Source organism: Enoplosus armatus, chromosome 18 (assembly GCF_043641665.1).
Source record: "Enoplosus armatus isolate fEnoArm2 chromosome 18, fEnoArm2.hap1, whole genome shotgun sequence".
NCBI lineage: Eukaryota > Metazoa > Chordata > Actinopteri > Centrarchiformes > Enoplosidae > Enoplosus > Enoplosus armatus.
The window spans coordinates 14,174,561-14,201,861 of NC_092197.1; the positions used below are offsets into that span (position 1 = coordinate 14,174,561).

The window sequence follows — 27,301 nt, forward strand, 5'->3', positions numbered from 1 at the left end:
CCACATGTACTGTGCTTCCTCTCAGCAGTGATTCAACATGTGAACCGCCGGGATGAAGCTGTGAAGGTGATGAGGGACTCATACTGTAGCTGCATCGGCTGATTCTGGGATTTTTTTTAAAAAACACAAACACAAAAAAAACAAACTCACTCCTGATATGAAACGCATGGATTATGGATGGAATATGGATATGTTGCAAAATCCTACTACTTCTAAGTGTTTGTGTGGATTCATCATCGCATGATGGAGACGACGCTTCTTGTGATGGAGCGTTTGATATTTATTTTGTTTTAGACAGGTGAGTGAATACAGATTGTGTGTATGTGTGTGTGTGTGTGTGTCTTCTATCTGTCTGCATGCTTTGCTTGAAGGGATGAAGGAGCCAGCAGGGAACAACAGACCAGTATATTCATTTACTATTTGTTACCTAAGTGCAGAGACACTTGACTCAGTCCTCTCCATGTAAGGCTGTGTTTAGTTTTCCATGTCCCCTCTGCTGCTTCACTGCAGGTTTGACACAGTTTACTTTAATCTTTTCTGTTCTGACCATCACTGTTTGAGATGTATACTTGGAGAAAGTTCACTGTTACAGCCTCTAGAGTTCCTCTCACTGTATTATGTTGTTGTTAAGAGCAAGCCCTTAACAGACTTTCTAATAACAGAATGATATCTGTTCTGTTTATTCTATGAAACAACAGAATAAACTGCCCAACACTCATTCTCTTTATTTTGTCCTTATGCATGTATAATATTTTTCTGTTTGGACGGACCCTAACAAGAGAGATGCATGGAAGTTTTGTGAAACCTGGTAAAATGTGAGCTTTCTACCATTTACACGTATTTCTGTTTGCATTTATTTCCTTTTGAATTGCAGTTCTTCTGTTCAGTGAACCACACAGTTAGTACAGCATCCAAACTTAATTTATGCAGCTTAAACAGAAAATGTAAGCTTTGATTGATTCATTTCTGAACTGTCTTGTGTTTTTTTCACCGCTGTTGCATTCCTCAGGGTTGCGAATGCTTGGCCTTAAATCATATTATATTTATGTATTATTTTTGATATTCTTAGTTTGGGTGCGTATGATTTATCGCTCTGGCGCTGCCTGTTTTTTGCAGGTCAGGCAGTGTGTCGGGACACTGGGATGAGATCTATGGATTTGTGGAGCAGCTCACCAACAGGTTTGTCAGGTAAGTAAAGAGGCTGTTGTGTGCTTTTGAGTTTTGTGATTGTTATCCCTCCCTTCTCTCTCCTGCCTCTCCTCTCACCTCCCCTCCTTAGCTTTTATTTATATCAGAAACAGCCAGAAACATGGAATAATGCAAAACTTTATATGTCACAGTTCAAAACCACATGAAAAAAGTGCTTTACTGACAACCACCAGGCATATTAAACTTGAACTTGAGTCATATAGCAGAAATTAAACAAATGCAAAAAGGCTATTTAAAGCATGAGGAGTTGTTATGGGTCTTTAAATGAGTAAAAACAGTAGTAGTGAGTAGAAAAGTAGGGCATGTCTATTTTGGGCAGCAGACATCATACAAGGCCACCAACTGCTCCAAACCCCCTCTGGGTAATGGTGCAGAGGGTGTGTGTGATATCTTTAGGTTTAATAGCAGGCTGCTAAATATGAGAGCAAAACATCCCTCCAGATGTTGAAGGTGGTGCTGACCACAACAGACAGTCCTGTCCCCCTTCACCAAGGAAGTAACACTGACGGGGGGGTGGGGGGGTTAGGGGGTTAGGGGTTCAATTCCCAATCTGTGATTCAGTAAAAGAAGACATTTCATGAATTGAAATGAAAAGCTGCTTGATGGATTGTCCTGTTCACTTCATGTTTTTTTCATTTAAGTCATTTCATGTTGTGGCATGTATTATTGTTTGTCATGTAAGTATCAGAACAACAAAATACATTATTATATTATTATTATGTCATGTTTTGCTTCAGTACATTATATATCATGTATTATCATATCGTTTCATGTAATCCTATTGGCATTGATGTTTTGATGTTTTTTTTTCTTTCTCAGTCTTTTTTATTGACTTTAGTTTCAAACCCACAAAACCTGGTTTCTGCTGTTGTTTGCTTGTGCAGATTTGTGGATTCACGGGCTGTGTGTGTGTGTGTGTATGTGTGTGTGTGTGTGTGTGTGTGTGCGTGTGCATGTTTCAGTCCCAGGATGAGGGTTTCCTACATAGTCTTCTCAGCCAAAGCCGTTGTAATACTGCCACTGACTGGAGACAGGTACGGGCCTCAGTTTTTAAAGCCTCCCTCCCTTCTCTTTCTCTCCTTCTCTGCCTCACTCCCTAGCCAACCCTCCTCTTCTTCTTCCTCACTGAAAAACAAACAACATAACACTGATAACCAGATCAGACAGAAACTGAGCTCTTATCTGTCTTTATTTACACTGTGTTGTCTGTGTTGATGTGATCTGGCTGCGCAGGTCTATGATAGACGAAGGTTTGAAGAAGCTGAGCCAAATCAAACCTGCTGGTGAAACGTACATGCACGAAGGCATGAAATCGGTAGGTACGCTCATCAAACATTGTGATTTTTGACACTAGTGTTTTCAATTCGCCTTGAATATCTTGGTCCATTCTGTCATACTGTACACTGGTATATTCTTATAGATAAATTAGTAAAGTAGATGATATGTTGTCAGATATTTCAAGCAGCTCCAGTGGGGTCTGGCAACAGAAAATATTTCAGCCATCCAAAACATATAGAGTAAACACGTCATGATCCTTTTAGAGCTACACATGTGCACAGTGTGTGTGTGTGTGTGTGTGTGTGTGTGTGTGTGTGTAGGCTGTGCTGAGTATTGCTGTTTAGACTGAAGAGTTTCCTCACTCTTCAGGTGTCTGAGCAGATGAAGACTCAAACTTTGCCGTCATCCAGCATCATCATTGTTCTGACTGATGGCAAGCTGGAGGTCTATCCCTATGAACTGAGTGTACAGGAGGTATCAAACACACACACACACACACACACACACACTTTACTGAAGATCTAATGGTAGCGATAGTAATAATGTAATTGATGTCATGATAAGTAGGATGAAGAGTGAAAATGATACTGTGTGAAAATAATGGTAGAAGATCATGATGAGCATCCCATCTCTCCATCACACCAACAGTTCTATTGTTTTCTAACTCTTTCAAAGCAGCCTTTGGTGTCCATTGAGGAGACACACTGACACATGCCTCCAATCCCTCTGCTGTGTTACAGAATTACAACACTCTAATAACAGTTTCAAGGGTCTGCGTGTTTTTGTATCATGTATCATGCATGAACTGAGCCAGTTGTTGCTCGGAGGAAGCAACACATTTATTTATTTAGTATGTATTTAAAAATACATACTTAAGCCATCTTTAATATTAAATAAAGGAGGATTTGACATAAATGAATTGTAACAAGGTAAACCACTCATATGATCTTTTATCAATGACTGAACATGTTTTACTGTATGTCAGTAGAAGCAGGACTTCACTCTTTGTGTTGTGTTTCCCAGGCGGACAAAGCCAGAGGGTTTGGAGCCAGAGTGTACTGTGTCGGGGTCATGGACTTTGACCACAAACAGGTAGGAGGACTTTCTCTTTGCTTTGACTTGTTGGCCTGTGAGAAAGAACACTTCTCTCTGTTACTGATCCTGTTGGTTGTTTAAACACTGAGGTTTTGTTTGTCTTTCTGTGTGTGTGTGTGTGTGTGTGTGTCAGGGTTGTGGTCACAGCTTCAATAGGCTGCTGTTTTTGGCCCACATTTATTAACACACCTTGCCCTCGTAGCTTAGTCTGTTTGAGTTCAACAGAGACCTCCTGAGGACAGAACAGCGAGCAGCTGGCAGGGATTTAGAGTATGTGGTTTATGCTGCATTTGGTTTGTGTAAAAATACGGAATACATTTAGTAAGGAAACATGTTTTGAAAGACTCTGGTTTCTCCTTGTGCAGGTATCAGGTTATTGAAAGGGAGCATTGTGTTTGTAATGAAAACACTGACCTCAGGAAGGATGAAACCTAATGTGTCCTCAAAGTTGTTTTTCAGGCTGAATAAGAATGAACCCAAATGTCTTCTGCTGACTGTGTGAACACCAACATGATTAAGAGCCAGTGGTCAGCAGTGTTTGTAGCAATGCGGTGATATGTGATCTTTTCTACAGTCAACATCAGGTCATAAGTTTTCCTTAATACAATTTGCAGTGCAAAGAAAAAAACTGTATTACATTTGTTGAGAAATATGATACTACAATATTTCATTTAAAGTGGCATCCGTGGTTTCACAGCCCCCCCCCCCCGCCCTGACTCATTCCTGCTTTAGTGTTGTTTGTTTTGCTGTTGCAGCAGCTTTAATCACATTATAGTGACAGTATTGTTCTGTATAATAAGTATTAATAAGCATATCTGAATGGCTAAAAGTCTTCAGAAGTCAACGGGTGCGAGTGTTCTTCTGCCCGGTTACTGGCCGAGTGTACTTTGTGGTCTGAGGAGGAAATAATTACATCACTCTCTAATTAGATAATGCCAGACGAGCTTCCTGTTCTGCTGTCATTACAGCAGGAGATGAAAGCTCCAGCCAGACGTCCACAGCTTTCATCTCCTAGAAACTGACTTTTCCTCCCTAAACACTGCCGAAGCACTGAACTGCAGCGAGCAGCAGACCTCCCAGAGAGACGGCAAGAAGTGAACACTGAAATGTAAAGTTATTCATAAATGAGATCTTAAAATAAAATGAGTTTAAACTCTTTTCACAGCTTGCTGAAATAGCAGATGGCACAGAACAAGTCTTCCCAGTGCTGTCCGGGTTTCATGCCCTCAAAGACATCGTCAACTCGGTGAGGTCACATCACGTAGCCTATAACGATGCACAGAAACGTTCATTGGCTCACAGTTTGAGAGTGATGTCACGCTGTGTGAATACAGACTTACAACCTGAGCTGTTACTGTTATCTGTATCTCCACACAGATCCTGAAGCAGTCATGCACAGACGTGTTCACAATAGAGCCGTCGAGTGTTTGTGTGAATGGTAAGTTAGCGGGAAGTGATGGAAATATTGGTGTGTCCGTTGGTCTGAAATATCGCAACAAAAATTGGATGGATTGCCATCACATTCATGGTCCCCAGAGGATGAAGCCTCATGACTTTGGGGATTCACTGACTTCCTTTTAGCGCCACTATGAGGTTGACATTTGTGGTGTAGTGAAAATGTCTCAATGGCTATTGGATGGATTGCTATGAAAATTGGTACACACATTCATGTCCCCCTCAGGGTGAACTTTAATAACTTAGATTATCCCGTAACTTTCTATCTAGCGCCATCATCAGGTGAACATTTTAATTTGTCCAATAATTGGGTTCATGACCAGATACTTGCAAAACTAATGACCTTCCCATCAGCCTCATGTTAGCATGCTAAATGGTGAACATGGTAATTATACCTGCTAAACATTAACATGTTAGCATTATCATCGCGAGCATGTTAGCATACTGACGTCAGCATTTAGCCCAAAGCACTACTGTGCCTAAGAAGCTTCACAGAGCTGCTAGCGTGACTGTAGACTCTAATCTTGTTTACTTTAATTTGCTCAATCACCGTATTTGCTGTTTAATGATTGCTGTTTCTGTTTGACATTTAAAGTACAGTGTCATAGTTGTGTAACGTGTCTGATGTTTCCCAGAGTCTTTCAATGTGGTGCTGAGGGGCAGCGGCTTCAGCGGATCCCGGAGGACAGACAACGTACTCTGCTCCCTCACTGTCAATCAAAACACATACAGTCAGTAAATGACACACACTCCACACACTCATGACTTACACACTAACAACTGGCTTTTGGATGCTAATGCTAAGGATGCACTTTGCAACCTAAGTGCACTGAAGCAATGTTTACTTACCAGTGATGCTGAAACTTGTACCCACATACTGCAGGGCACTTTGGGATAACATCATCTATGAAGTGAAATGTGATACAATGTGCAGATCTCTGTGCTGCAGTGGAAAGTCAGAGTCACAACATCCAGAAGCAAACAGTGGCTGCTTTTTATTGACTTCAGCCGTAGAACAGAGGAGACATTATGAGACGGAGCAGAAGGAGGGAGGAGATGTTCTCTGTCTCGTTAGTCTATTAAAAGAGTCGGTGTCACTGAGAGGGCATGAAGGGATAACGCATAACTGTATTTTATCTTCCGTTTCTTCTTCTAACCGGCTTGTTTGTATCTATGTCATACTTTCTTTTTGATATCGCTCTGTTTCTTTGAATTTTGTGATGTTTATAATATTTCTGACTATATATTTCAATTAAAATTGTCAAACAAGTTTAAGAAGCATCTTTTGTTTGTTATATCCACCAACTCATTATGCACACACAGGAAATGAACATCATGACAGCAAGGTACATAGCATGTCCTCTCTGCTAATATGCAGTGTGTAAATTTATTATTAGATGTGTACCAATGCTACGACTGCACGCATCCATGATCGATTGCCCTTCAGGAGTTAAAACACCAAAGCAGCATTTCCATTGGCCGGCCAGAGTGCATGAAGAGGCAAATTTAGTTTTGCAAGCCAAAATGATGTGTTTTTACTTCCATTTGCAACTGAATTATTTGTATCTTTTGTGTATTTTTAATGTTTTTGAAAGCAAACTGTTTCTTTATAGGCAGTGAACAGGTCTCTGAGTTTGTTTGTCTCTGTTTCCTCTCAGACCAGAAGCCAACAGCAGTCAAAGACGGCTATCTGCTGTGTCCAGCTCCTGTTCTGCACGAGGTCGGACAGTAAGTCAAGGCACACGCACATACACCACTTGTTTGTAACCCTGTGTCAAACTGTGAACAAGCTGCAAGTAAAAACTGAGCTTGATGTCAGCACAAAAACTGCAATTAAACATTACAATTACATTTTTGTATAGTTAGATTAGCATTCCAGTCATTGTTATTTAAAGTAAATGATGTATTGTTGCAGTTACCCACAAAATAAACAGTAGCCACAAGGATTTCTTAATCAACAGCTGAGAAGCCAGAAAACCGTTTCTTCGTCCTTTCTGTCCTTGTTTCTAATTTCTTTGTTGTGCAGTAAAATTGATTATCGCCAAAGGCTGTGAGTTCGTTGAAAATATTTGGAGATATCAGAGTCCTGAGCATCTCTGTGTCCCATCGGCCTTTTCTCTCACTGTCAAGCAAATACTGATTACTGGTGTTTACCATAAATAGAAAAAGAAAGAAAAGAAAAAGAAAAATCCAATTCTGGAGAGATATTCGGCATGACATCATTGTATAACATCACTACCTTGGCATTTCCCTGACAACGCCAGCTCGACCCAGGCTTATAAAGACAGTTCATCATCGGCCCAGTGGTGAACAGTGGTGTCACATCAGGAAAACACTGAAAACACAGCTGATTTCAACATTGAAATGATATTTGTAGCTCAACATACCCCAATCAGTTTTAACCTACCAACTTTTCTTCTGAATAATAACACTAGGCCTGTGCAAACACAGCAGGTTGAAATTAGAAACTATAAATGTGTTGTGTGCGTAACAGAAACCAGGACAATGTTTACAGTAGAACTATCTGCGAACAGCTCAAAGTGTTGGATGAACTGGAGCCAGTCCGACCAGAATATCTCTGTGGCATTTAGAGAGCAAGCCAAAGCTGATTAAACTTCACCCACACAACCAGCGCTTGCTCCCTCCCTCTCTCTCTCTCCTTCTGTTGGTCCCCAGTCACCTCTCACTTTCCATCAAGTCTTACCCGCTCTGTAACACTCCCTCCTCACTGCAACATTCACGCATAGTTTGAACAATCTCCCAGGGACGAAGCTGAAACAATCTCAGTCGAGTCCAACCTCAAAAGTTGGAACCAAACAGTATTTAACTGCAAGCTGTAATGGCAAAAAAGGAAATCTGGCCAAAAAATGATAAGAATATGAATGGCAATGACTTCCTTTCTCAGTGAGTCAATGTTCTTGGCACTAATGATGTTGAAGGTCAACAGGGAGCCTGACAAGGTTCCCAAGAAACAAAACTACATGGCAGTGCTTCTCAAACTTTGTAGCTGATGAGCCCTAAAGACAAAAGACAATCGCTCCTTTTTACCTCATTAAGAGGCCGGACAAGATAAGAACAATAAACAAGAGGCTGAATATTCACTGCTTCACCAGAAAATCTTAAACAAAAATAAGTACATGTATCTGTTAATAGGTGTGCAGAAACTGCTTCTTCTTCAGATGTTGTTTTTAGTGATTCTGTCTAATAATTGCAGATCAGTTGAGGTGCTGGTTAGCCTGAACAATGGACAATCCTACATCTCTAGTCCCATCACCATCTACGCCACAACATGTGTGAGTGTCAATCAAATAGTACCAAAAAAACAATTTTACAATTCTGCAGTTTGCCTTGTGTAGCAAAACAGTCAACCTTTACCCATCATGTCTCCCGTACCTCTTTAAAATGGGACAATAAGTATCTCTGAGTGAAGACACATGACTCAGTGGTATTTTTGCCAGTGTGATGATAACTCTAAGATATATATAAAAGCATCTCCAGGTGCGTGGAATGATGTGTGTCGCTGTGTTTATTGCAGTCAGATGGGACCTGGGTGCTCTGGTTGCTGTTGGCTCTGTTGCTGTTACTGGCTTTGGCTTTACTCTGGTGGTTCTGGCCTCTTTGCTGCACTGTGGTGAGTTTACAGACTCCAATTCAGGCCTTGTGGAGGAAGCATGCACCATAATTCAGCGCTATTGTTATTTATGGAAGTAGCCCACAAGTCTTGCAGTTTGGCCTGTAGTAACACTCCTATTCATTCTGTCCACAGACAATGTTAAGTGACTGTCATTTACTACTTTTTTCATATTGTTTCTCACAGGTAATCAGAGACCCGCCCCCCTCTCGCCCACCTCCTCCACCTCCTGTCATTGTGAGTAGACCACAGGCTGTTGAAAAACATATTTCTCTGACATGAGCAGTAGCTTTCTGAAGGGACATTTTGAGCCTGAAGTTTGGGTTTTACCACATGTTGCCATTTTGGTGGTGACTGGAGTGACTCTAGCAGCAGAGTAGAGATTTCTGGCAAAACCCAGCGTACTTCCAAGACGCATGGAGAAGAGGAAAAAGCATCTGAACAGGTCAAAAATCCAGCAACACCATTGTCCATTGTGTTTCGGCTTGTAGCCTTCATTAGAGTCATCATCTGGGCTTTCTATTGTGTTATTATTTTTTGTAATATTTATGATTCTCAGCACAAATTGTTCCTTGTTTACAGATTAAGGAAAGATGGTCTGTTGATGTTTGGTACAAGTTACGAGCATATTGCCTCATGAAAAGCAGCCTCAGTGTAGAGCCTTATGTGAAGCATAATTGAACCAAAAGTCAAACACTGCATGTGAATATTCAAGCTCAGGCAGGTTTCATGGTCTGCCTGAAGAGAAAAAGATAATGTTTGTTAAGTGGTTTATGTGAGATTGAAGGCAAAGTCCATCTCATTTTTTAGTACTCATTATATGATGATTTATGGGCTACACTTTATAGTAAAATGTCCTGCATTTCTGATGTTGTATATTTATAAAAAACCTTGAGTTGTGCTTTAGACGGGGAATCTTTTTTCGTGGCAGATTTGATTTGTAGAACTTGGAGGAGACAAAGTTTGCACTGTAGTTTTATGTATAAGACGTTATGTTCCTGTCTGATAAGTGTTATAAGTCCATGTGGGCTGGGCACTTGTATGTGCATGATACAATAAGTACTGTCTAACTAACCGCAGCTGTGTCTGATAGGCTGCAACACCTGTCAATCATACAGACACACTTCTAAACATACCTCTTGATAAGCCTCATTGTCTTTTGACCTTAGTTATTTAGACCATAATGTAGAAAAATCATTTGAAGAGAGAAGCTGGTACTTGAGACTTTGTGGAGGCAGCTGTTAGTGGTACTGCATCACATTGGCTTCAGCTTTCAGCCACGGTGGTTCCTGTTTGGTGTTGATTCATTTAAAAATGTTAGTCAGGGCATTAAATGTTCATAATTTTCTCAAATGTAAATCATGATTTAAATGTTGGATAGTATAAAATGTTGTGTTATTATTTAAAAGTTATTTCACTTTACGTTGTTTTCAAGAAACCAGAAGACGATCCTTTGCCCAAACACAGGTGGCCTACAGTGGATGCTTCATACTATGGAGGAAGAGGTCCTGGAGGAATCAAACGCATGGAGGTCAATAAAAATACACAATCAATAATCTTATGAAATATCCATAGGGTTTTGCATTGATGGGGCACTTCTACTTTTTTTAAATGTAGGAAAACTTTAATGAAGTGTTGACAAACACACACATTGGTTACTGAGGAGATCACATCTGTGTTGGTTCAGTGTCTCCGACTCTTTGGCTGCCATACAGCTCTGTGATGTCTGTCATTTGTACTCAATGTCTGCAGGTGCGTTGGGGGGAGAAGGGCTCCACAGAGGAAGGCTCACGGCTAACGAAAGCCAAAAATGCCGTTATCAGTATGCCGGAGGAAGTGGAGGAGCCCATCATACGCCGACCCCCACCACGACCTCCTCCAGTCTACAACCCCCCACAGTCCAAATGGTACACTCCCATCAAGGTGAGACAATGGCCTCATTAATCAGCAGCCATTACTGTTCACTTTGCATTAGATGATGTTTAGTGTGTGAATCTCTGATTCTGAATCTATCACTGCTGTTCCTTCCTGTTATGATGTGCATGTTGCAAACCATTCTTTATATGTATTTTTATCTTGTGCTTTTGATTGAATCAACCTGTTTTGACGTGACTTCCAGGGGCGTTTTGATGCGTTGCTGGCATTACTGAGGAGACAGTATGACAGAGTGGCAATCATGAGGCCGACATCGCAGGACAAGGTCAGACACATCTGCAGTATTTCCCTCCAAAAACGATTCAACTAAATTTGATTAGAAAATGGATCCACCCTCTTGACTCCACATTGATTTGATAACAGAAAATAATACAACCCAATCTCACCCCTCTCATTATCGACCCAACAGACAAATAACAGCTCACTGCATCACCTCAGCTGTAAAAACAGTCTAAATGTCAACACTTGCACAGTGTGTCACCAAACACAGCTCCAATAGGCTGCAGGTCCTCCAGTGATTTTGGATAGTTTTCTTCATATTTTGTCCCTCTGTATGTTATAAAGTTTTACATTGATTGAGCCGATGTCGCTCTAATTAAAAGCATTTTAAAACATTTTTAATGTAAAACTTGGAAGGATGCTGCATTTTCACACTCCAGTCAAGTGTTTAAATACTCATTCTGAATGGCCTCATGGGCCCACAGTGTAAAAAAGCAGCAGCCTTTTAAAGTAAGAAATTGGCTTGATGCAGATCGATGCTTAAAAGTAAACAGGTTCCTTCATATGTGGATGCAACATTTTACTTGTTTTGAAGGCTGTTTCTCTCTTCATTGGTATATGATGTTGACATTTTGGCAGGTAATGGACCATGATGGTTTGTATTTGTACAAATTCAGATACATTAACACATAACATGCATCCCCTCTGGTTTGCTTGTGTTGTTTGATATCATCCTTTTTCAAAACTCTATTTTGGGTTGATATTTAACTGCAGGTAGTGTCTCCATGTGACTATAGTGTCTGTCTTTTGCTGTCTCCAGGGCCGCTGCATTAACTTCACCAGAGTTCAGAGTCACTGATGGTTAAACAGGAGGATCAACACTTTTCACTAAATTCCAGTTTTTGGCCAAAGACGACTGACATGTACACTCAGAAATAAACATTAGGATTCAGTGTGTGTTGTAAATAAATGTGTTTCCTTACATTCTGGTGTTGTTAATGTATTTACCTTTTTAATTACTTCTATGTTTGTGCATCAGTTAAAATCAAACCACAGAACACATTATTCAGTTATTCTGTTTATTTGCAAGAAAAAATATAATTCTCTTTTCACAAAGACCTTCAGTACAAGTACCCTGACTGGTAACACAAATGATACACACAAAAAAAGATTGAAAAAAGCATACATGAGAAAAAAAACACTTATAAAATGAAACAGAAAAGGAGATTTTTTTAACATCACGTTCACTCACAGGCAGATTTTAAAGGATCACATCACGCTCACATCATCACAGACGAGATGAAGAGGAGGGTGAGGCTCCTGTTTGTGTTCAAGCTGCACATACACACATTAGTTTGTGCTTCATTCACACCCAAAACACTTCTTTGTCATACACGAACTGGTGTTGTCTTAACAAAATAGCTTACCAACACAGAGCCAGCCAACCAGCAACAAGCTCACAGGGAAACTTCAAAGAAAGTACATAATAGAAAAACACATTTTTTCTTTTTCTGATACAAAATACAACGTAATACTGTGTAGAAAGACACCTTAAAATAGGAGTCACCAAATCCTATAATACAACACACAAAACCCACTGAAGTGCATTTGATTTAACTTGCATGATTAGCATAATGTTGCCGACACTCAAATTTTGCATCACCAATACGCAGTCAAAGTGCACACGTAACAGAATATTTACAACCAAATGAAATAGCATGACTGATAAAAAACTGTCTCTAAAATGTGTTTGGAAATATAAAGCTGATGTATTGACTTGCATTATGTGTTTAAATTAGATAAGAGGTTTGAATGGCTGTGAAATTGCCGGAAATTGGTGCTGTGTGGATTGGATGTTAAAATCATGCACTCAACAAGACAACAATGCAGACAACACCACTTCTAAAGCAGTTGTTAGCCTGTTACTTATAATACAAATCGATGCTGATCAACTCTTCCTGTCGGAGTGGATCTCTCCTCTCTCTGTGGTTTGTGACTGAACTCAGCCAGCACATCCGCAGAGACGCAGTGCTAATGTTGCAATGTAACCAAATCGGGGTCCATATCTGTCTCATTCAGAGACAAAACCAGCCCTTCGTGCTTCCATAGTACGAGTCCGTCCACAACATGAGGCTGTTGGCGCTGTGATGGAGGTCCACTGGAGATATAAACAAGATCCATACATGTCCTGCAGTCATCTGAAATCCTCTTAAGTGCCTCAGACAGAGCTGATGTTGAAGAAGCTGGTGTAAGTAATCCGAGCTCTTCTTGGGAATCATTACAAAATTGATTTCAGTCAATGAACGCTTGCAAGGCAGAGGGTTATAACTGCAGCACTGAGGTCCTTTGGCACTGGATGGTCATCAAGGATTGTTACAGTATCTGAATTATAAATCATGTATGCTCCTTGTGAGCCTCAAAGCCGACATATTGTCCTTCTGTTGATCTGAGAGAATATGGGCCCAGTTGCGTTTGTCCTCCTGTAGATGAGTATTTGTCTTAAAACATGGCCATGGGGATGTAAAAATGTGTCCAAAAGATAATATGAAAGAACCTTTAAAACACCTTGTTCACAAACAGTCTGTAGAGCAGAGTCAGTCTCTTAGGACCGATTCTCTCGATGCAGAAGAGAAGATCTGTAAAACAGAACATATATAATCAGCATTATTTTGTTAACTGATTTATTATGTTATGGTTGAGGTGGTGTGCATACCCACCTAAGAGACCTGCGACTGTCTTTCTCCATGTTGTTCTCGGGTCCTTCACTCTCATACGAGGCCAGATGCAGCTCTGCAGCGATAAAACAAAGACAAAGCCTGAGTTTAATTTGTTCTCCCCGGGCTACATGTGACAGTCGTGCGACTTATATTCGACTGGATAAACGCAGAGAAGATCGTATACTGACCGTCTTCGCTGAAGACAGGTGTGGTGACGAGGTACTGGAGGATCCGGCGGTCTCTGTCAAATGGACAAACCACCTGACGCCAAACCAGGAACTCGCTCACCTGCTTCGCAAGCTCCCACAGTTTCTGTCAGGACACAGTGACAACAGCAATTTAACAAAATGCATCTAGCTGGCTCTTGCAGACCCAGGAAATGCACAAAAACTATCAAGATCATAATGCACAACAAGGAGAACATCTCAGTAAAACAGTTTCTTAATTTCATCAGCACAGAGGGAAAATGTAATGCTCTTTTTAGCCACAGGGGGGCGTCATTACGTCATATGTTAAAGCCTCTTCTCAAAGCCTTAACTATTGCTGTGTAGCAGTTACATAATATCACGGTGAATGATCAAATCTTACTGTACTGATAATACGTGTCATTTTAAAACATCTCTTGAGCTGTGGACTGACCTCAAAGTTGATGTGTCCGTTGGACAGCCGGCTGGCGCAACCTTCATTCAGGAAGTAGATGTCTTTAATGAGGAGACTGAAGAAAGGAATCACAATCTGGAGGAAAGAGACGACCGCAGGTTTATATTGGCATACATACATACATACATTTGGGGCATCAGGTTTTCTTTCTGTGTTGAAGAATCCCTTCTGCTCTCTTACCTTCTCCTGGCTGCTGTGTGCGGTCTCAGACCTCTGGGTGGCGCCACGGAGCGCAGTGCGGTAGTTGCTGAAGTTACTGGACGGGTCCATCTGGTGCTGCAAGAGGTCAGACAGAGCGGAAATTGATCAAACACAAACACATGTATACGTGCACAAACTTTGCCCGCACTGAGACATGTTAACAAAAAGATTGCAATTACAACATCAAATCTTCAATCCACTGATCACTCATGTATGAACGTTTTCTCACCTCTAGGATTTCAAACTTGTCAGTGTTGACTTTACTCCAGGTTTTCCTCAGTCTGGCAACAGGACTCATGTTCATCCCAGCTGAAAGACAGAGAACGTATGAGTATACAGAGTATTGACAGAGGCACACCTAAGAAAAAGAGCAGGCTGAACTGCTTTGAGCCTCCACTGACTCAGTTTGTGCTTCTTAAACTGTGTCTAAACTCCAGCTGGCACTATATTTGTTGACTTTATTGAATTTGATTATTGGCTATTGGACATAGAAATTGTGGGAACTACAATTTAAATGTAGGGTCCCCTACTTCAAAAACAAGCTGTGACAAAGTGGTTTGCAAAATCAAGAATATCGCTGATTACTGATTTAAGCGGAGGCCATTTAAATCATTTCTTGCATATCAAGCACCTGTAGCAGTATGTGAACTGTGTTGCTGCGAGATTGCTACTTTCTTTAATGAGTGCTGACACAGGTTTAAGCACTGTGGTGATTCTGCACTTCATTCCCCAGAAACCACCTGTCATTCAAACAGTGTGGATTGAATGACAGTATGTCCAACACTCACTGATGATGGCCATGAGGGAGTTGAAGTTGCCAATGTTGAAACACTCCTGAGCCACGTCAATGAAGAACTCTATGATCCGTGCTCGGTGTTTCTTCTTTACTGGCTGTAATGAGAGAACACAACAGGAAGTGAATCAAATCATCCCCAAATCGCTGGCCATTAAACATATACACAACTTTAACCTCAATTACTTTTCATGTTTTTGGAGAATAATAGCACACAAGTAGCAACCAGATATTGTTCATGCTGAAATTTGATAAGGTTTTGATGGATGTTTTGTTCTATTAAGTTTTGTTAAGCATTGTGAAGTCCAAAATGATTTATGTTAAACTCTAAATGGCCGACTGGAGCTGTGTGTGTCAGAATGGATGAAAAGTGAAACTGAAACCTGCCAAATGAACAACGAGAGCTGTGGTGTGTGTACGACAGGGATAGACTTTTCTGAACTTTAAACACAACGTACCATACAGATCTCAGTGGCCACCATGTAACTCAGTCTGTTGAACCAGTTGACGTAGGCCTCCAGGTTACTGGTTTTACGCTTCCGGAAGAAACCCTACAAAAACAAAAGGAGGGAGATGACATGGTCAACACACAACACAGTTTTTTAGTGTTTTTATCAGTAGTTCTATATCATGTTTCTGTCAGTATTTCATTGTTTTAAGGACAAAAGTCTTTTAATAGAACGGTGGTGCTGTTTGTTAAGAGTGAGGACATAAAGTGAGCCACCGGGGAAAAAAATACAATATCAAGGGATTATGGGTAGAAGGAGACTGAAGCAACGCCAAGATCTGAATCCAAGTCTTTTTTTTTTAAATCTTTGAATACATTCATCTGTGTAATAAATGGAAGAAAATTACTCAAGGTACCCTTACTAGCCTTTTCTGGGGCTTTCAACTGCATCTCATGGTTTTCCTCAGCAGATGGAGTTTGGTCAGAGTACTGAGAAAAGTACTGTGTATTAACACACAACAAATACAAATACTGCTAATTCCATACAGAGAAGAAGAATACAAGATGCAGATGAAAGCTCTGGAAAAAGCTAGTAAGTGCACTTTGAGTTGAGATTGTTTTTGTTATGATCATTATTTTGGGCTCAGTGTAATTTTCATCTTTCTATAACAAAACCTGACAAACGCTGATGAGCTCTATGAAATTCTGCATCACATTTTTAAGAATATCCAATAAATCATCCTATTAAAAAGAAACATGAGGAAACGGACGGCTGCTCCTGTGATTTCCTTAGCAAATGGATCCTGACAGCCCTCACACCCACACAACCTGTGGACCTGCACAGAAGAGCCTGTGACGTGTCCGTTGTTATTTTCATCTCATTTCCATCTGCTTTTGGTTTTCTGAGACACTCGGCGGTGAACCTGTTTGCCGGAGGAACTTTTATATAAATAAACATTATAAAAGCGCTGTATAAATAACCTTGACTCGGCCTGATGATGTAATCCCGCAGATTCATGGCTCTATTAAATGCTTACACAACACTGGCAGCCCACTCCACACCTCAGGACCCCTTATGCTGACTCAATTGCTCTTTTATACAAAGTGGGTCTTATGTAAGTATCGGTGAGGACCGAGACGCAGAGCGGTCACATACAGCGGCTGAAAGCTTGTTCTCTGCAGCGCTGATTGAAAGCAACCCTTCAGCTGACTCACAGCACCACTTAGGAGGGAGAGAGCCCTTCGGATACACATTGACGCACGCAGAATGGCTCTTTCATACTGTGTTTGATGCATTTTCAAAAAGAAAAAACAAAAAAAAGCTGTACAATTGCCCATCTATCTCCCAGTGGGATCTTGCATGTGGCTTCAAAAGCAAATTAACTTGAACTGAAGCAGACCCAAAATGAAGACACTTGAAATCAAAATAATAAAGGATGACTTAAAAATGAATACAATCTGGGCTTTTCTGTATCGTTCCTTTGTTGATAATTATAAACAGGTCATTTTGCTGTATTCTCAAGCCGTCTTTAAAAGCTATATGCAGCAAGCCATAGCTGTTAGACCCAACAATCTGCTAATTCTGACTGGAATAAGTTAGTTTAATTTGAATGATTATGTTTAATGTCTCACAGGGTTCTGATCGGGATAATGCAAAACTGAAATATCGTGTGCTATGATGTCCCAAATGATACCTTATGGTTCTCCAGAGGATCCTTCATGGCGAATGTTTGGATGAACTCCTCGGGACCGATAAAACTCAGTCTGTCCTGAAGGCAGAGAACAGGGAGAGAAAACCATCAGGACGTCAATGATCAAGAAGAAAAGGGGATGAATAAAAGATGATGATGTAGAAGAAGATTTAATTTGTGTGGAAGGAGAACTGTAACTTTAATAAAGGCTCATTACAAAAAAGTCAAAAATCAATAAAAGTCAGTGAAAATGGTTTCAAAATTAAGACTGTCAGAAAAAAAGCACATAACTGGAAGCAATTTGTCTTTATATAAAAAGACTATTAATAAACTGTCTTTATATGTATAATATATATAACAGACCACACAAAGGGGTTTGTGGGAATACAGTAAAACCAAGAAATAACAGTCGTAAAACAAAAACTCAATAAGTCAACACACAAGCATTAAAGGCAACTTAGCAGTTTAACAATTTCATTAAGTCTATAAATGTGTGTTCTTACACACACCAAAATAATAAATTCACTAAATTTAGATGAGTAAAAAAGCCTGTACAGTAATAACCACATGTCGAGATATAAAAAACAAGTGTGAGAACACACACACACACACACACACACACACACACACACACACACACACACACACACACACACACAGAGATCTGTCTCCAAATCTCACAACAGATGGTTTCACAGGAGACTCGTGACACATCACTCCAAATAAAGAGTCCCAAATCTTAGCCCATCTAACTTCTTACCAGTTCAATGTGTGTGAGCTGCTGGGCGAGGATGAAGGGGTCGTCACACACACTCATCACGTCGCTTCGCTGACCCGAGGCCTGCTTGCTTTTCAGAGAAGCGGGCCGCTCCATAGCCACGGCATTGAGCGCCGCAACGGCCTCCTCGTACTGGCCGAGGGCAGACAGGCGTTTAATCAGCCGCTGGGTCATCTGCTGCATGGCTCGCCAAGAGTACTGGAAGCATGACAAATATTTTTATCTTTAAATTTGACGTCAAGAGATCACCAAAGTAATTTCAATTCATTCTGAGGGGGACATGAATGTTCCAAATTTCAGTTCAGTTTTATGGATATTTCAGTCTGGACCAAAGTGGTGGAACGACTGACATCGCACCGCTAGCATGGCTAAAAATTGTAAAACGAGCATGATGGCTGCGAGGTTACCCTGATAGTCAGCTGAGTGGGGCTGAATTTGACTATTTTCTGGCACTTTTGGACCAAATGTAAACCAGCTCTGGCCAAACTAAGACTGCAGTTACCTTTGGGCTAGTGTGTTAGTGTGTGTTATTCATCAAGAGTCTGGTAACCAGGCAAGTCACACACTTGTCATCACCATCATCACCCACCACTCTTTCTTGCCACGAAACCCTCTCTACACATTAGCCCATGTCATGTTTAAAATATTTTTTTTTTACTACAGTAGATCTGACACTAACCTCATCCCCTCGGGCCACATGGTGCGTCATGTCCTTGAGGCAGCGCATCATCCTCTCATCCCTAAAGTCGTACGGAAAAGTCTCCGTCCACTCGGTCAGCAGCTGCACCAGCTTAGGTGCCACCTCACGGAAACGGATCTAAAAAACAGCATGGCATGTTAAGTGTCACTGAAGTAGACCTGATATATAATTCAACAGCATTTATGGGAGTAATCTGTCTCGAGTCAGAAACTAAACCTCATGACCTTTATGTCTCAAACAGCACAAAAGTGGCTGCTATAGTTTGTCTTTCTGAGACAATATGCTGCCATTATTTGTTTGTTCGTTTCATGGGAACTTCATTGTTCCCATTAAACGTGCTCCTATCACTTTTATTTCCCTTGTGTCAATTTGAACCCTCTGTGTCTGTCTGGGGTTTCTATGCTTATGAAATAGTCGATAAATATTTTCTCCAAAAGAATTACAGAGATGTGTGTGTGTGTGTGTGGGTGAGAGAGTGTGACAACGTTAAGGGGGTGTGAGTTTGTGTGGGAGAGAGAGAGAGTGAAATGGAGAGAAATAATTATAGCTGTGTGTATGTGTGTGTTTATGTGTGTAATCCACCCACCTTATCCAGCAGGGTGTCTCCAGACCGCTGCTGCTCCACACACAGGTGACAAACCCTCGTCATGAGCTCGTACGGGTGCAGGAAGAGGCGTGAACTCAGCAGGAAGGTGAACACATACGACCTCTGAGGATGAGGAAACAAAAACAGCTCTCAGAGAAACGACAGAGGACAAGATAGAAGCCTCTAACCGAACCCGTCTGTTTACAATAAAAAACAAAATGTAACGCGTTTCATTTAGTGTAGTTTCCTGGTACTTACGTCAGGGTAGTAATCAACTGTGGGAACCAGATGCTGGATCAGCGCCTCGAGGGATGCTGAAACCAAACTGTTGTCATGGTAACACATCTCCCCATAGCTAGCAGTGACGCCGTGCCCGAAAAGTCTGCCTTTTGCCGTAATCGAGTTGTTGCGACAGGACTGCTCGCTGCTGCCGCTGCTGCTGCTGCCGGTGGTGTGTCGGTATGCACGTCCAGGACAGGAAGTGCTGTGCTGTTGCGGGCTGTGGGGCTGCGGTGAGGAGTACGGGTTCTCCGACACCGCACAGCTGCTGTTGTAGTGGTGCTCCTTCGCGGTCGCAGAGGAGACAGAGGAGCTGCGATACGAGCTGCGAGGCTGCGGTACGTCGTAGGGGTTTTCTGAGGAAGAGTAGGCGCCGTTGTAGACGTTTTCCTTTGCGGGCTTCGGGGCGGTGCCGCTGCGATACGGGCTGTGAGGCTGAGGGCGGTTGTTGTTGTTGCCATAGGAGCTGAACTTTCCGGCATATGGGGTTGTGGGAGGCATGATGACCTGTAGAAACAACACAAGGAGGAGGTTAGGAGTGGGCAGTATGGATAAAATCCCCTATCATGGTATATGAATTTTTACATATATTATATATAACATATTGCTAATCCATCAAATGAACATCACAAAAATCATGCAAAAACCCATCCTGCCATAAAGCAGTTCTGCTCATTGATTTGCAACATTGCCCACAGTGATCTAAGGTAGTGGTTCCCAACTTTTTGACTTGTGTCCCCTGCCTGAAGGGATGAAACCATCTAGTATTTCACAAGAAAATAGCAGTAATTACAAAGAGAATAAGGAAATAAACATAATTTTGTGTAGCAGAATATCTTTCTGATTCTTTCCTATCCCATTAATCATCTCATGACCCGCTCAGATTCATCTTGAAACCCCTCTGGGAACCACTGACCTGATACACCCAGAGAAATTGAAGGCTTATTCACCAAGGTGTGGACAAATTCAGATTGTCTCATAGTACATTTCGTCATATCGCCCAGCCCTAGGGTAGCAGTAGTACGGCTGTTCCCTGAATCAATTAAGACTAATGTATTTTATTCTTTTTCCTTTCAGAGCCCAAGAGACTTTTTTTTCCTGTCACTTTTTCTGTCCAATCAACAGTCCAAACCCCAAATTTATACTGATTAAAAAGCAGAAAATCCACACATCGAAGAAGCTGGAACTAGATAACACATAATAATAAATGGTTTTGTGGATTAAAAATGTGAATAAAAACAGCATGCTTTATGGTTAAAATGATACTTTCTCTCTGTTAGGTATTCAAACATGAATGTTCACTGCTGTTGAAAATGCCATAGTGGACTGACCATCTGTCAGTCAACATCTCCTGTATCTGAATCAAAAATCCTGATTACAATTGTCACCTGTATTTCCTGCTGTTATACTATGACACAACCCCCGTCCCCCTCCTTCACTTCATGGGAATGGGGTTGATGTTTTTTTTGCTGCGTTCACATGTTGTGAAAATGTCTGCTTAAGCAACTCAATCACACAAAGCAGAGACTTAGTCGTGTCTGTGAAAGTAATTACACTTAATTACACTACTTAATTACACTTTTTTCTCCTGCTTTATCTTTCGTCACATTCTCAAAGCAGTTTTTTTTTTTGGCATCAGAGCTGCATAGGGAAAAAAATAGGCCAACAGATGGATGATCTCAAGACAGGAATCATTTTTTTGGTCTTAATGGTGTAGATAATTGGATCTGAGGTAGGTAAGCTGATCCCAGATCATCACCAAGGCGTGCTTTAACCCTGGAGCCATCTTTATCCTGCTACTGTTGTCTGTCTAGGAACCACATGCCAGCGTAAATCAAGCTGCACACACACACACACACACACACACACATATACATACCCCACACGGCGATGTACACACATGCATGTAGACTGTGCCAGAAAACAAAACCCTGCAGGAATCAAGCAGACTTTTGTTTGTCCATCACAGTGCCGACAGAGGAGTGTCTGCCTGAGCCAACATCTTACACACACACTTGTCCACCCATGGCGCCTAGCCCCATGCCGGTATAATCCAAACACACACACATGTCACACATAAACAAATGACGGCGAGACACACACACACACACACACACACACACACACACACACACACACACACACACACACACACACACACACACACACACACACACACACACACACACACACACACACACACACACACAAACACACACACACACACACACAGCACCTGGACTCATGCCAGTGTAAGCCAGTCCAGTGCCAGCCCGTCTTCTGAACTCTGTGATCTCGGCCTGCTGTTTTCCTTCTAACTCGGTTAAAGATTACAGCAGCTATACCTTCTCAAAGTTACAATATGAAATCTGGAAAAGCGCAGCCCTGGTGGTTCAGATAAGAATCTACTGAGCGATATTTACTCCAGTCTGGATGCTGTGTCCTCCTCCAAGCTTCTGTTTGCATTGAAAGGTGACCTTACACAAAGTGGAAAACACGTCTAAAAATTTAAGACCAATCTTTGTTTTTCCAGACTGACTTCCTGAAGTTTTGACCCTTTAGATAGTTGCGGCTTCCATGCTGCAGCACTGAAATTTTACTCTCTCTAAATCATAGGTTGGACTCTCTACGGACGACTTAATGACGGCGTTGGGAGCATAATTTCATATTGAAAGCATTGTTTAAATTCTCTTGTTTGTAAACTTTTAAAGAACTGCAGCCTTACAAAAAGGGGTTTGATGTGGTTACAAAAATACAGGAAAAGGCAGTCGGGTACAGTTTTGTACCATCGAAACCACAAGAATACAGTTTCATGTGTACAGGGTTTGCTCCTATACTGAACTTTTTAAAAACACTATATAAGCCTTGCACGCTTTAAAGTTCATTTTGTAATGTGACACACAACAGACAATGTCTCCTGTGTTGACAGATGGCGCAGACTGTGAAGTGCGGTGCATAAAATGTCATAACCTGGTTCACCAAAAGGTTGAAACTAATTGAACGTTTGATGGAGCTGCTCGCAAATATCATCTGCTAATGGATTTAGACCAGAGAAATTTGTCCAAACTGCTTCAAAGAGACAACATAACTCGTGGTTATGAACGTGACAGCTGCCAAATATCCTACTATATGAGGGTTTTTGACTCTGACATGAATAAATTGATTAGGGGTTGCTGGCGTTCATCCATTTGTTTTGCAGCTGGGCTTACTTCCTCCTTAGATCCCTGCAGATTAACCGGAGCACCGATGGCTTGAGACTAACTTCACTCCAGTTGGTTCCAGAGCTGAAAACAACCTTAATCTTTCAACCTTAGGCAGACTATTTTTTTCTAAATCACATAATGTGGTTTTAAATAAAGGTACACTGAGTCCAGTTATAACAGGAGGGGGAGAACGAGGGGGAGGTCTTCAACAATAGAGGTATTATCTATCCTGTCATGGCATTAACAGCCACACAAAGACCCCCAGGAGGAGATCAGAGCAGATCACAGCAGATCAGACGCACACAGCAGCTTTCACACACTCCGCTTGCCACCGTCGGGCCCGTGTGACGCCCTGCCTCTGCATGAACCGAGGCCGGGATCATTTTCACATCAGTCAAACCAGCAAAGCTGACTCTTTTCTCATTCTTCTGCGAGGTGTGAGCTCTCATTATGCTTCAACAGGCATCATCCACTGTGAGGTCATGCGTCATAAAGCCACACTTTTATTTGCCAAGTGCAGTAAAGGTGAAGGAACCTATCTTTGTGACTTTGGTTAAGGAGTATATTAAAACTCGCATACTGATATAAGCAGATCTAACGCCACGTGGCTCAAGGACCTCAAGGACAGCAGCGGCTCTCATTTAGCACAAGGGAGAACGCATGTACAGTTCATTATAAGACATAACAGTATAATCATGCATCGTGGTGTGGAAGCACTCAGCAGCTAACTTGGTCAGTCTAAATTGTCCTTATTCAAAGCCAATTGACCCCAGTGAGCATCTACGTACTAATAATAGTCAGTGCTGAAACCCCCTGATGCTTTACCACAACAGGAGCTGAAAGGAACAAGAGAAGATTTGTTTGCAAAGACTCCTGCTTTTTGTGACGTTTAATCAAATTTGAGGCCTTTAAGCAGGGCCAATAGCTGGAAAACAATTCAACATTAGTGTCTTCCAACAGTTATGCAGCAGTGAAATTAGCTTAAGTAGCTGTGAAGCACTGTTTATTTGAAAGTAGTTTAATCAATTCCAATGGGGATCGTAACACGTGCCATCATCTGTGTTCACAGTAGGGATGCCAAAGCCCCTTTAAATGTACTAACTTGAGTAAAGCATGTAGATTAACACAATGTGGACACATGGTGTGAGAGAAAAGTTGTCAAGAGAAGCAGAAGGAACAGCCAACAGCACCTGATAAGAAACAATTTATCAGAGTGGTAAAAGGCCAATGTAATGCAATGCTATCTCTGTTCCACTTTGCACCTCATGTACTTTGACACTAATAAGCTGCAGCGGGTAAGGAGCGTCAGCAAGACAGGCACGTAAGTCTGAGGGAAACCCTTCACTCCGCCCTATTGGTAACAATAAATGAGGTTAAAGTCCAGGCTGTGCTCATATCACTTACTCGTGGTTTTGTCGAAGCTGCACACTCAACAGTTTTACACGTAGAAGAGTTAACCCTTTAAACAGCACACTGCCACACACAGTAACCTGCACAGAGCACTTATACCACAGAAAAACAAAGAAAGTGAGGGAAAAGATCTTATATTATTCAGTCCTTTTTTTTCTCTGGAAGGGGGGCTTCACTCCCTGCTGTTCACTCTCCAACTTTGATTTGTTGCTTCCTGTGAGAGGAGAAGTGACAATACTTGACTTCAGAGTGTCATTTAGGCCAAATAAGATAAATCTATGAATCCTCAGTTAACGGAGTGGTCTTGTCTTCATTTTGTGATGAAGAGCCTCAAACGTGGCCAACTGAAACTTTGAAATACTTATATCAGACCTGACAATTCACCACAGCTTGTTGGTAACTTTGAATTATGTAGGGATCTAAAATGAAATCTGTGATATAATCTTTTTCCTTAGCGTGAGTCTCAGAAATAAGCCAACAAATCAGACTTACTCCTAGAGCTGAAACGATTAGTTGATTGACAGAAAATAAAATTTTCAAGCAAAAATACTTTTTCTTGAAGAGTTCTAACTCTTCAAATGCGAAGATTTGCAGCTTTCTTTTTACTCATGTGACTGGACTTTGTGTTGTGACTGGATATTTTTGTGTTCTTTTCCGTCTCCTCTTCTGTATTTAAGAACATATGAACAAACAGCTGAACAAAAGCATTAGTTGAGACGTTATTTTGTTCTACCTGGCTGTCCAAGCATACAAACCTGCATACCCATAGTCCTTTGGGTTTTGGGGTTGTTTTCCTTCACTTTGTTTGAATTATATTCTTACTTGTTATAATCTGTACCACAGTTCTCATGTTTAAGGTCTGAGACTCAAACTTCCACCATTACTCTGCACCACTACCACCAGACTGTAAGCATCAGCATCACCTGACTAAAACGAGCCAAAGCAAAGCAGGAGGAAGCAGCGCAGAGCTCCAACAACTCCACTCCACTCACACTTGAGTAAGTGCTCGGGGTCAGACGAGGCCTGCAGCCGCTGTCAAAACACCAAACGCTGGGAGCCGCTGACCACTATAAAAAACCTGCACCTGCGACTAAATCTGATAGGCAGGCAAACAGAGCCGGACACAGACACCACGCTCCGATTGGCTGGAGAGATATGTGGAATACAATTCACCCACTGCTGCTCCTGTTTTTCATCTTTTCATCATCCATCCAAGCACGCATTTCCTTTACAGGGTTAGAAGTGCACGGAGGCACACACACACACACGCACACACACACACACACACACACACACACACACACACACACACACACCTGTCCCGTGTATGATCTGGTAGGCTAGTACAGTATTAACCTAGAGTCAGAAAGGATAAAGACACATTATCTCCTCTGCTGCTGGGATATAATAAACCTAAGCTTGTTCTCTCTCTCTCTCACACACACACACACATTTTGTATTGTCTATAAACCCTCAGATCTCACAAACCACTGCCTCACAGCTGAGGCAGATATCAAGATTTAAGTTGGAAAACAACTGGATTTGACTGTTTTCAGACCAGTTGAAGCCCTGAATGTTGCTTGTGCTCCACAGACTGCCTTTGTGTTAATTATTAAATAAGTTAAACCATTTAATTTGAGGTTTATTCAAGCAGCTTGCCACACAAGCTTGCAAAGTAAGGGGAAACTGAGGCATTCATTTCAGCAAGTTAAGGCACCATTGGTTTATAAAGAGGTGTGGAGGGAATAAAGCCTTTTAAAGTCTGTTTGGCCAGAAGTACACACACTTTCTCTCTCTTTTTTCTTTTCCCCACAGACACATACACAATCTGTTATTCTCTCTCTCTCTCTCTCTCTCTCACACACACACACACACACACACACACGCACACACCAGGCCACCATGCCTGGTCTACATTATGGGCTTCTGTCTGAGTCATAACACAGGAAAAGTAAGAGCTGACTGTGAAAAAGCCACGCTGTGTAACCACAGTCCCATCACAGGTGCTGGTGAGTAAGGTCTGTTTGTGTCTGACAGCCAGGCTAATTATAAACTCACATGGGTGGTAAACAATAACAACAACAACACATGTAGCTATGAGGAAGAAAATAGACATTAGGGAGGATAATCATAATGTTAGCATTGCTTTTTCAAATATCACATAAGACTTTTGAGTCAACATGATTTTCTGACTATAAAGTTTCATTTTAGGAAATTAATTTTGTTTCAGCCATGAGGTAAACCTTGATTATAAAGATCCTGGGCAATTTAGTGATGCTTAATACCTACATGCAACGAAATAAAACCTTGTAAATAATTATTTTGAGACTATAAACGTTGCTTTTGTAAGTAAAATGACTTATTATCACCCTATTAAACGTCTCCAGGAGTTACATTACCAGATTTTAATCAAGTAAAAACAATTTTCTGACCATGAAGCTTACTTCCAACAATAATACGGTGTATTGTTTCCATAAATAACCCCATCATCCACACCCTGAACAACTTACCTCTTCTGTGATGCAGCTCAATGACCGAATTCAATCTCTAGCAGCGGCAGAAACAGTTGAAAAAGAAAAGAAACAAGACTATCCAAACTATCTGTAATCTCCGACCCGGATAAAGCTGCACGGTGTGCAACACACAGATAAGTCTTTCAGCGGTGTGTCTGCGCCGTGCTCTCCTCCATTGTGTCTCCGCTCCTGATAGTTCAGTCAATTTGAACCAGCAGCGCTGTAATGAGCCTCACAGCGAGGCGTATTCAAATGACTTCCATAGAGCCGGGAAAACCGGCCAATCGCAGTGCGGGGGCGGGTGCCTCCAGGGGCGACGCAGGCCAATCGCAGAGGAGGGGTCGAAAAATCGAAATCTCCGGAGATTCTGATTGGCTGGCTCGCCATCCCGTCGAGTTCTTTCTTTTCAACCGCAGCCAGGAGCAGTGACTGTTTTTGTTGGAGAGCAGAAATATGGAAGGTGTAAGGTTTCCCCCCGGAATGTGTTTGAGCGTGTGGCT

General features: G+C 41.5%; 2 protein-coding genes across 2 annotated transcripts; one reads left to right on the forward strand and one right to left on the reverse strand.

Moving 5' to 3' along the window:
- The first annotated feature begins 7 nt into the window (after positions 1–7).
- On the forward strand, positions 8–11,806 carry LOC139301742 (anthrax toxin receptor 2-like). Its single transcript, XM_070925208.1, has 17 exons — positions 8–298; positions 1,117–1,188; positions 2,172–2,243; positions 2,443–2,524; positions 2,857–2,961; positions 3,511–3,579; positions 4,748–4,828; positions 4,960–5,020; positions 5,673–5,768; positions 6,696–6,765; positions 8,252–8,330; positions 8,573–8,668; positions 8,855–8,905; positions 10,104–10,199; positions 10,421–10,591; positions 10,788–10,868; positions 11,643–11,806. Exons 1-17 carry the CDS (start codon positions 174–176, stop codon positions 11,679–11,681), a joined length of 1,446 nt encoding a protein of 481 aa, XP_070781309.1. The 5' UTR covers positions 8–173; the 3' UTR covers positions 11,682–11,806.
- Positions 11,807–13,284: 1,478 nt separating this feature from the next.
- On the reverse strand, positions 13,285–26,907 carry LOC139301741 (ras-GEF domain-containing family member 1B-B-like). The gene is made up of 15 exons (XM_070925207.1): positions 26,799–26,907; positions 19,655–20,182; positions 19,397–19,519; positions 18,790–18,927; positions 18,093–18,308; positions 17,336–17,410; positions 15,652–15,744; positions 15,189–15,291; positions 14,630–14,709; positions 14,380–14,475; positions 14,179–14,274; positions 13,728–13,851; positions 13,540–13,612; positions 13,388–13,458; positions 13,285–13,302 (listed from the first exon to the last, which is right to left on the reverse strand). The coding sequence occupies exons 2-14, from the start codon at positions 20,174–20,176 to the stop codon at positions 13,425–13,427; spliced, it is 1,773 nt and encodes a 590-aa protein (XP_070781308.1). The 5' UTR covers positions 20,177–20,182; positions 26,799–26,907; the 3' UTR covers positions 13,285–13,302; positions 13,388–13,424.
- Between the last annotated feature and the right edge of the window lie 394 nt (positions 26,908–27,301).

Coding starts and splice junctions, on each gene's coding strand:
- LOC139301742 (XM_070925208.1), top strand. CDS start 174: ATGGATGGAATATGGATATGTTGCAAAATCCTACTACTTCTAAGTGTT. Junction 8,331..8,572: donor CCATCTACGCCACAACATGT/GTGAGTGTCAAT, acceptor TGTTTATTGCAG/TCAGATGGGACCTGGGTGCT. Junction 10,200..10,420: donor GAGGAATCAAACGCATGGAG/GTCAATAAAAAT, acceptor CAATGTCTGCAG/GTGCGTTGGGGGGAGAAGGG.
- LOC139301741 (XM_070925207.1), bottom strand. CDS start 20,176: ATGCCTCCCACAACCCCATATGCCGGAAAGTTCAGCTCCTATGGCAAC. Junction 18,309..18,789: donor ATGTGGCCCGAGGGGATGAG/GTTAGTGTCAGA, acceptor TCATGCTTCCAG/TACTCTTGGCGAGCCATGCA. Junction 13,852..14,178: donor ACGGACACATCAACTTTGAG/GTCAGTCCACAG, acceptor GTGTCCTGACAG/AAACTGTGGGAGCTTGCGAA.